This window comes from Maniola hyperantus, chromosome 24 (assembly GCF_902806685.2).
Source record: "Maniola hyperantus chromosome 24, iAphHyp1.2, whole genome shotgun sequence".
NCBI lineage: Eukaryota > Metazoa > Arthropoda > Insecta > Lepidoptera > Nymphalidae > Maniola > Maniola hyperantus.
Window position 1 is genome coordinate 6,560,666 of NC_048559.1, and position 10,784 is coordinate 6,571,449.

Below are 10,784 nucleotides of genomic sequence, written 5' to 3' on the forward strand. Positions count from 1 at the left end.
GACTCTTTCAGCAGCGCGTTGAGCGCAGTCAAAGTGCGCGGTATGGGTGACCTGGAGCGCGCTACCGTGCGACTAAACGGACTTACGAAAAATTTGGAGCGGTGGCGGAGATAGCTGTAATTAGAGGGTGCATAAACGACTCGCGACTTCGTCCGCGTGGACTACACAAATTTCAAACTTCTATTTGACCCCCTTAGGGGTTGAATTGTCAAAAATACTTTCTTAGCGGATGCCTACGTCATAATAGCTATCTGCATGCCCAATTTCAGCCCGATCCGTCCAGGAGTTTGAGTTGTGCGTTGATAGATCAGTCAGTCAATCAGTCAGTCAGTCAGTCAGTCACCTTTTTCTTTTATACATTTAGGCTACGTAATACTACAGTTCCTAGCCTAAAAGCGGTGATAGTGCCTAGCCTAGACGTATCCCTTCTATTTGGCAAATCAGGGGTTCGATCCCGGGCACGCATTTCTAACTTTTGGGAGTTATGTGCGTTTTCAGCAATTAAGTAACGGTGAAGGATAACATCATGAGTAACTCTGCATGCCTGAGAGTTCTCCATAATGTTCTCAAGTGTGAAATCTGATAAACCACACTTGGCCAGCGTGGTAGACTATTACATCCTTCTTATTCCGAAAGGAGAACCATGTTCAATAGTACCTAAGCCGGCGATGGGTTGATCATGATGATGATGATGACATGGTGAAGTCGTGGGAGAGAACTAGTATTTTATTAGATGCGTTGGTTAATAGAGCCCATCTTTAAAAAAATATTATCATGACCATGACCTTTGTTTTTTATAGGTAAGCGAATAGGTATTTTTTACTAATAGATTTATAATATATTTTTAGGGTTCTATACCGAAATGGCAAAAAAAATCCTTATCAACTTTGTCCATTCGTCACGTCACAGCTACTTATTTGAGTATTTAACAACTATAGCCACAGAATATAGCTGTGATAGCCTAGTGGTTAGGACGTCCGCCTTCTAATCGGCGGTCGGGGGTTCGATCCCGGGCACGCACCTCTAACTTTTCGGAGTTATGTGCGTTTTAATTATTTAAATATCACTTGCTTTAACGGTGAAGGAAAACATCGTGAGAAAACCTGCATGCCTGAGAGTTCTCCATAATGTTCTCAAAGGTGTGTGAAGTCTACCAATCCGCACATGGCCAGCGTGGTAGACTATGGCCAAAACCATTCTCACTCTGAGATGAGACCCGTGCTCTGTAGTGAGCCGGCGGCGATGGGTTGATCATGATGATGATGATGATGATAGCCACAGAATATATAATAGTACTGTTATAGCTCTCAACCTGAAATTTGGAATAATCCATATCCAATAATCAATATCCATACTTAAATATAGGTAATAGGTAACTAGCTTATAAATCCTTTCTTAGCGGATGCCTACGTCATAATAGCTATCTGCATGCCAAATTTCAGCCCGATCCGTCCAGTAGTTTGAGCTGTGCGTTGATAGATCAGTCAGTCAGTCATTCAGTCAGTCAGTCAGTCAGTCAGTCACCTTTTCCTTTTATATATATATATATAGATTATAATTGCGAAAGTTTGTTTGTAATGTTCGTCTGAATCGATCGTTCAACCGATTTTGATGGATACCTATAGAGTTAGCTTAGGTACATCCTGGGGACGGACATATTTTTAGCCCGGAAAATTGAAGACTTCCCACGGGATTCTTAAAAGCCCGTCCATTTAACTGTTCTTCTTCTTTCTTGGCTCTGGGCTGGTTTCCGCACTTAAACGTTTCCGTCTGTTGTGCGTTTAACCGTTATAGGATTTATTCCAGGAAATCAAAAAGTTCCCACGGGATTTTTACAAACCTAAGTCCAGGTAGACGAAATCACGCGAACCAGCTACTGACATAATATTATACGATCTAACGCTTGACCGTGTTTAGCATAAAATTATTTTTTATTCAATTAAACTTTTACAAGTACTTTTGAATCGTCCAGTGAGTTTGTGTTTGTGTGAGTGAGTGAATTGAAGGAGTGCCGTTCCGACCGAGGAAAACCAATATGAAACTTGCTACCTGAGTTAAAACATAATAACGTTTTGAAACTCGCGATTTTTACACGACTATGTTTTCAGGGTTCATGTTTGTATGTGAGTTTCTTTATTCCATCATAACTCCTAAATGCTTGAACAGTGGTATCATGTATGGGGTATCGTTAGAATTCTTACATCATCCCAAGTGTATGGCTATTTGTTTTTGAAAAATGAAAATTCAATACGATGGCTGTATAGGTATTTATGTTATTTTTTTTACCTTTTAGTTCATTTTGACACGGAATGCAGTCGTGTTTTTAATTTTTTAATTACGACTTGTTAGACTTATTGAAATGTATGAACTCGCATTAAGGGTACTGGTTATGTTTCAATATTAATATTAATTAATATGAAAATTAATCATTTAACATGGCTAATATTCTTTAAAAGAAATCGAACAACAAATTCGAATCTCTTTAGAGCGCTATATAAGGAGTTTCCCTGAAGGATAAGATCCGAAATAAAGAAGGCAGAAGAAGAACCCCTTGGTTCTCTTACAGCTTCGTTTCAAAACCTGCTATTGAAAATGTTTTTTTTTTTTTAAATAGATATAGCGAGCAAACGAGCAGGTGGGTCACCTGATGTTAAGTGATTACCGCCGCCCATGAACATTTGCAGCACCAGAGGAGCCGCCGATGCGTTGCCGGCCTTTTAGGAATTTGTTGGTCCGCCCCTTGAAATTAATGTCTTGTGATTTATGTCTTTTTAACAAAAAATACAGTTACTTATGTTAAATCAATGGTCACGGTACCTAGCTATATTAATTTGCGACGCTTCCAACCAAAACACAATAACAAGACCTCCCGCGAATCTAGTTCTAAGAAATTCAAATCATCTGATTCCGGCATCAATGATTTTTGTCAATAGTAAAGATCACTTGTGTTCAGTGCTACATATATTTATTTCGTTTAATGAATGAAATTGGAAATTTTAATAAATATTTTAACATTTGTTTACGGCATAAGTAGCTACGGAATTTTATAGAAATTGCTTGTTTTTAAAAATTGATAATGTTGACGGTTGCTCTTATACTAGTATTTCTGTCGTGCGGTATATTGGCGTGGCGACGGAGAAACAGGAATAAAGATGAGCCCCCACCTCTCCCGGGCGCTTTGCCACTGATTGGACATATTCACCTGTTTCTTGGAAACAGTTCACGTAAGTATTTCACTTTAAGAGGGCGCAATTCAGTGCTTTCTTCATACAAACGTAGGATGGTAATTATTTTGATATTAGCTGATGCCCACGACTTCGTTTGCGTGGAATTAGGTTTTTTTAAAATCCCGTGGAAACTTTTTGATTTTCCGGGATAAAAAGTAGCCTATGTCACTCTCCAGGTCTTTATGCAAAAAATCACGTCAATCCGTTGCACCGTTGCGACGTGATTGAAGGACAAACCAACAAACCAACAAGCAAACACACTTTCGCATTTATAATGAGGGTATTCATTGATTATACGCTCAAAACTAAGTATTTACACGTATTTACACGTTACGGTTTGTCTTCCTGTCATATAGGTTTATTGATATAATGATGTAAACATTGAAAAAATATGGATTTTAAAGTTACGAGCCACGAAATATTCCTATTTTAAAACTAAATTTATGTCAACTTTGGGGGGCGTAAATAAATTAAGATTAGGAGTGTGGAAATTCTAAAACAATTTAACTTTAGACAAAGTTTATTTATTTATTAGTTGAAATATCTTTACTTTGCAAACATACATTTAATATATTTTTCTCAAAAACACTTTCCCTAAACCCTTTTCGCGCGCTTGATTTCAGGGAAAATCATCGTGCTTCTCACCTTTCTCATACAATGTTTGTAAGGTGAAAAGCAACCAGATTACTCACGTGTGCCACCAATTTCGGTCGAGCGTCCTGCGTCACCTTAAGGCCTCGCACAAATCTATCGTAAATGTGCGACCTTTAAACATCTGATAACCAAATGAACGCTTCGTAGAGCGTTGTCTCTGTCACTCATACCTATATGACGTTTTGTCGGTCTCAACGACAAAGACAATTCTCTACAAAACCACTATCTCTTTCTAAAGGTCGATGTACATTATTTTCTGCCGCATACTGTACTAAGTAGTGTCTCAGCTTTGAGTAGTTACAAGCGAACGTAGGAATTAGGAACAGACACACATACATACATACATACACACAGTCGTCCATTGGTCATTTCTATAAAATGAATGAATGTTGCGGGAATCATCTAGTAGACGATTCCCGCAACTTAGTCCGCGTGGATTTAGGTTTATTAAAAATTCTATAGTAACTCTTTGGTTTTCCTATGATAAATTATATAGTAATAATTAGTGGATTAAGTCAAACACCGGGAGCTATTAAAAACAAGCTATGTCAAAATCGGTGTAGCGGATGGGCCTTGAAAAGGTAACAAACATACAGACAGAACACTTTCACATTCACTGAATCTGAATCTTCAACACAAAATACTTCGCGAACGCATTGTTTTCAGTTCCTTGATATTTTTCCGCTTTATTGTTGAAATCTAACGCAGAAGAATAACATGACTTTTTCGTACAGATTTATGGAATACAGCCAAAAAGATGTGTTATCATTCCTTGGACGCCGGTGGTGTTACATCTCTTTATATTGGACCCAGAACAACATACTGTAAGTTCTAATAATTACATATATTAATTATTATAACATCAATACTTTATTTATTTGACCTAAGTTTTTATTTGGATGGCATGTCGAACTTTTTTGTATTAAATATGACGAATATGAAATACAAAAAAATCTGCTATTTTATAATACTGGTATGGAAACCAGGTCAATAAATATGTGAAATGGGACGGTGCCATATCAAGACTTTACAGCTTGGATTGCGGTGTGTAGCAAGGAGGGTTGTGCTCGCCCATCTTCTTCAATCTTTATGTAAATGACCTTATTGGTGCACTGAGCAACACTCGTCTGGGATGTCATATTATTAATGGTGTTTATGCTAAGTGCTAACAACATAAGCACTCATGTGACATATAGTTTTGGCCGGTAGGGTGATTACTCTCACTGGACAAAATCCGCGCTTGTAAAAATAGTAAAATCAAATGTTTTTCTAGTTGTAACAGACCCAGAAGATTGTTTGACTGTTGCCAACACATGTTTGCAAAAGGACAGCTTTTACGACTTTGGAAAATCCTGGTTTGGTAATGGATTGATAACTGCTGATGGTGAGTAAACTCTTTTTTTCTTACTTTTCCCGTACCTCAGAATGAAAAAGGAACTCTTATAGGGTTTTCTCCACAAAGAGATCCTATAGGATCACTTATCAGTTGCCAGTCTGTCTGTCCGTCTCTCTGTCTGTCGTGTCTGGCAAGAAATCGTATAGGGTACTTCCCGTTGACCTAGAATCATGAAATTTGGCAGGTAAGTAGGTCTTATAAAACAAATAAAGGAACAAATCCGAAACTGTGAATTTATGGTTACATCACAAAAAAATCCATTTACTAAATCACATATAGATGGCGCAGTCCGCCATTAACTTGCAGTGTTTTACATAAAAGTGATACGTATGATGGTACGGAACCATTCGTGTGCGAGTCCGACTTGCACTTGAGCGGTTTTTTATTTCATGTTTCACTCAAGCACATACTTATTATGTAAATAACTTTATTCTCATATTTTCTTCTAGTACAAACATGGAAAGTACATCGGAAGCTTTTGACTCCAGCATTCAATCAGTCTATTCTCGATGGATTTATAGACGTTCTCAACAGACAATCTCGTCGTCTGGTCAAGAACCTAGAAATGGAAGTCGACAAAGGACCGTTCGACCATTTTGCTTATATTCTGCTCAATGTCCTGGAAACCACATGCTGTATGTATTAAGTACATACATTAAGTATAATGCATTTCTAAGAAGCGCTTAATTAAGGCATGCCGTCAAATCGAGATTTCTCTTCTCGACACCAATGTACAAGTCATAACAACATCAATGTACAAGTTCACAGTTATTTTTCCCTGATGCTAACTGTAATTTAGAATTAGAATAGTAGTTTGCAGTTTAGTGTCTCTGGGGATGTCACACAAAATTATTATCCTTTTATAATTTTTTAGTAAATGTTATGGCAGTGGACTTTAGTGACGAGACCTTACTGAATAGCGAATACGTTCATGCAACAGAGGCCATGTTCAAATGTATAATAAAGAGGTTGCTGAAGTTTTGGTTGCACAGTGACATCGTGTTTAACTGGTCCTCCTTGAAGAGGAAGCAGGATGAGTATCTGAAGATCTTACACAATATGTCAAGCACTGTAAGTAAATTTTTAAGAGGATTAGCTTATTCTCGCAACTTCATCATTGTGAATAGCTTGTATCAGAATATTTAGGTCTATGCCAGAGAGAAAATTTTCTTCAAAACTTCGTTACACACGACTTCGTCCACGTGGATTTTGGTTTTTTTAATTTGATTTTTTGGGATAAAAGTATCCTGTCCTCTCCAGGGCTCTAACTATATCCATGAAAAAAATCACGTTGATCCGTTGCTTGCTCCGTTGCGTGATTAAAGGAAACTCCATAAACTTTCACATATTTATATATATTAGTGATATGGGTGGTATAAAATTTTATGTAAACTACTTTATTTATAAAATTGCATGCTTATTAATGTCATAATTTCACAGGTTCTTAAAAAGAGAAAAGCAGAATACTTGAATAATAAACTTAACAAAGTGACTGAAGACACGACAAAAGGTAAAACAAATACCAATAACGGACACGTATTACGCAAAACAATTCGATTCCTTGTGTGCAATATGCACTCTTGTGTGATTGCTATATATGTCATTGGGTGAGATAACAATCAAGCCAAAGCCAAGCCTAGTTATGATAAAAATCAAATTCTTTACAGGTCCAAAATTCCGACCTTTCATGGACCTTCTCCTTGAACTAGCAATAGAGAAAGGTGCTTTCAACGACCAGGAGATCAGGGAACATGTTGACACCATGTTGTTTGGTGGTCACGACACATCAGCAACTGTACTTATGTATACGATTCTTTTGGTTGGATCCTACCATGAGGTTCAGCAGAAAATTTTTGAAGAGTAAGTTATTTGTGTTTGAGAGATTCTCATCATCTCTGATTGCTAAGCTTCATAATCTCTTCCTAATAATAGACGGGGGTTTGAACTTTTGCACAAGACAACTGCCACTAAAATGTTTTAACAGGTTAATGTGGTGTGGCTTATCAGTTGATTATCCTGGTTGGTACTTGGTACACCAATGGGTCACTAATTTTGGAGGATCAATTTTGGCTGTTTCTTCCGCTACGCCATGCCCCGTATTTAGCCCCGTTGTTAAATATCTCATAAGTTTTACAACACAATTTTAATACTAAGGCACAGTTACTTCAAGTCGCATAAGTTAAGATCACAATCAAGAAACCCCTGAGCATTTTGAATAAATAGAAGGAATGACGATGTACTTCAAAGAGGAGGAAGTGTTAGTTTTAAATCAGAATGGACATTTTTCAGGTTGCACGATGTTTTCGGTGACGAAGACAGGGAGGTCACGAAGCAAGATCTGTTGAGGCTGGTATACCTGGAGGCTGTGTTGAAAGAAAGCATACGGATTTATCCCATCGCACCTTTTATTATAAGATATCTCGATCAAGACGTCAAACTACGTAAGATTTTTTTTTATTACAATTTAATGATAACAAGTTGGCCCTTGACTGCGATCTCATTTGGTGAGAAGATAAAATAAGAAACCATGCCGTCTAAAATAGTTAGGGACTAGCCTGGAAAGGGTAAGGCAGTTATATTGAACCCACCAGACCCAACCTGGCCCATTTTGAAACTATAAATTCCCAAATTGAATCTAACAGGAATTGAATCAGCAACCTTCGAATATACAGTGTGGGTTACAATTTTATCGACAAATCATTTTTTTTAATCAACTTTGTGAAAATGGCAGCTATTTTAATTACCATTTCGACTAAGCAAGGGTACTAGGTTATTTTTTGTTTTTTTTAAGATTTTTGTGAAACCTAAGGTGCTGTTTTGATTTTCTCATTGTTTTTTTTTACAGGCAATTGCACCCTCTCGAAGGGTCGAACGTGTTTCCTGTCGGTCTATGGAGTCCACAGACACCCCATGTGGGGTCCAGATGCTGAGGAATTCAAGCCAGAACGCTGGCTGGACTCTAAAACATTGCCTAAATGTCCCACTGCATTTGCTGGCTTTGGTATGGGGCGGAGATACTGTATAGGTAACGTAAATATTGATCTTGGCTTGGACAAATAATCCATACTAATATTATAAAAAATGCTAAAGTATGTGTGTCATAAGCTAGTATCACAAAATATTATGTCATCACTGCATAACCATCATCTCAATTATAATTATTTGTATTTTCAGGGAAAGTATATGCTTTAATGTCAATGAAAACCACCCTGGCTCACGTGTTCCGACGCTACAGGGTGTTTGGAAATCACTTGTGGATGGTGACAAAGATGGACGTCCTGCTAAAGCCAGTATCGGGACATCATGTGACAATTGAAATAAGAAAATAAACCTTGACGGCGGTTACGCACTCATTCGATCCGAGTCCGTGAAAATACGCTCCTTTTTTGTTTTGTGTGGCAGCTTATGACATATTATGATGTCGTAGATAATCGCTGGTATTCTCACGGATGACGGGAGTGCAGTGCTAATCGCCGTAAAGGTTTAAATGTAAATTGAAAATTTATACTGGATGAAATTCAAATTAACGTTTTTGTACAATAACTCTCGTTCAGAGAAACAAAATGTAGAAAAATAACACTAAGCTTAGTATGAGTTTGCACGTATCGACAACGTTGATAAACTTCTAGTGTTGAAAAACAATAATGCCAGAATAAAATCGATCGAAATGGATAGAATAAAAAATGGACCTAGCCTTTTATTATTTGAAAAGTTAAATTCAGTGCCTACACCCATTTTATTTTTAAAAGTAAGTATATTGCAGACTGTAGGCGTAGTTTGACGTACAGATAAATATTATAAGTTTAGATAGGGCTTATACTCATTAATCATTACATTAGCTGTTAAAAGCCTAAGTCAATTTTACTCTAGAAATAGAAATACTTATGGAGAAATTTTACTCAAATAAACTTTCATAAGTGCTTTCAAATCATCAACTGAATTTTATAAATGGAGGAGTGCCCTTCCAACCGATAAGAACTAATAGGTATGAAACTTTCTCAGATCTGAGTTAAAACATGACAACGTTTCGACACTCGCTTTTTATACGATTTCCAAAAAAAGGAGTGTAATGTTTTCAGGATTCATGTTTGTATGTGAGTTTCTTTATCCCACCAAACTCCTGAATGCCTGAACAGATTTGGTTGTATATGATATGGTTAAAATCCTTACATCATCTCAAGTGACTCGTCTGGCTGTAATTTTTTGAAAAAAAAAAAAATTCAATACGACGTCACGTCATAAATCACATTTGAAATATACAACATATTTCAAATGTGATTTTTTTGTTTTTTAGTTTAGTTTGGCACGGCAGTCATATTTTTTTTCTATTACAACTTGTTCGACTTTTTGAGATATAGTATGAACTCGCACTAATGGTAAGGACATTGGTTAAGTGTTTCAAAACCTGTTATTGATTATTATTATTATTTATGTCTTTAGGAACATAAAAAATACTGCTATGGTAAATCGTTAAATAGTTTTTTAATATAGATAAAATACGCAGCTTAAGGTAAGGTCAAGTTTAATAACTTCTTAAAGTAAACTACATCAATATTATGTAAGATACAAAATTGTATATTTTTTGTTGAGTAAGTCAATATGTGTGTAATGTCTGTCTGCTAGTTTTTCACGGCTCATCCGTTTAATCGATTTCGATGAAATTTGGTACAGAGATAGTTTGCACCCCCGTGAAGGGCATGGGCTACTTTTGATCCCGAAAAATCAAAGAGTTCCCATGGGATTTCAAGAAACCTAAATCCACACGGAAGAATACAAAAAATATTTTTTTTTATTTTTTATTTATTCATTATAGGTATACGCTTGACCACAATCACACCTGATGGGAAGTGACGATGTGGCCTAAGATGGGACGCGTTTACCTAGAAGATGCCTATTTACTCTTGTTTTAAAGATACAGATCGCGCGGCGAGAGTTTGGCTTTGACCTTCGGGTGGAGGGGATTACTGCGCATGGGTACTGTCACGCACACAATACTTTTCCTTTTTTATGTACCAGGTTGGATATTTGAGTGGGTCAAAATTCATGTACAGTGGTAATAATGCTAGAAAATAATACGAAATAGATAAACTTCTTCATTTATTAAAACTATTGATAGTTATTTTACTTATATAAAATGTTTATTTCCTTTTAAAGTTTACAGAGACAGCGATGAAAATTCTAAATAATTGTTTTTTAATAAAATTATTTATTCCAAGATACATGTAAAATTGGTACATACAAACAAAAGAAAACTTAAAATAATTATTAAATACAAAAGTTAACATTAAAAAAAAGTCTTAGCAGCAGTGCTATTCAGATTCTTATATAATAAACAATTAACGAAAATAGCAATTCACTTGTGAACGTGATTGTACAAACAGAGGCAGGGAACGACTGGAGCAGTGGAGCGCCAATCAGAGCACCGCGTGCGCCTACACACCCGCCCCGCACCCCACTAATTGCCCGTTGATACCCAATTTCTGATTTCTGCGCAATAACGGTCAAAG

The 10,784-nt window shown here is 36.7% G+C and overlaps 1 protein-coding gene across 1 annotated transcript; it reads left to right on the forward strand.

The window, feature by feature from the left end:
* The first annotated feature begins 3,076 nt into the window (after positions 1-3,076).
* LOC138404050 (cytochrome P450 4V2-like) lies at positions 3,077-8,856 on the forward strand. Its single transcript, XM_069506942.1, has 10 exons — positions 3,077-3,224; positions 4,616-4,705; positions 5,155-5,265; positions 5,727-5,912; positions 6,152-6,348; positions 6,718-6,787; positions 6,945-7,137; positions 7,567-7,718; positions 8,123-8,302; positions 8,452-8,856. The coding sequence occupies exons 1-10, from the start codon at positions 3,077-3,079 to the stop codon at positions 8,604-8,606; spliced, it is 1,482 nt and encodes a 493-aa protein (XP_069363043.1). The 3' UTR covers positions 8,607-8,856.
* Positions 8,857-10,784: the final 1,928 nt, after the last annotated feature.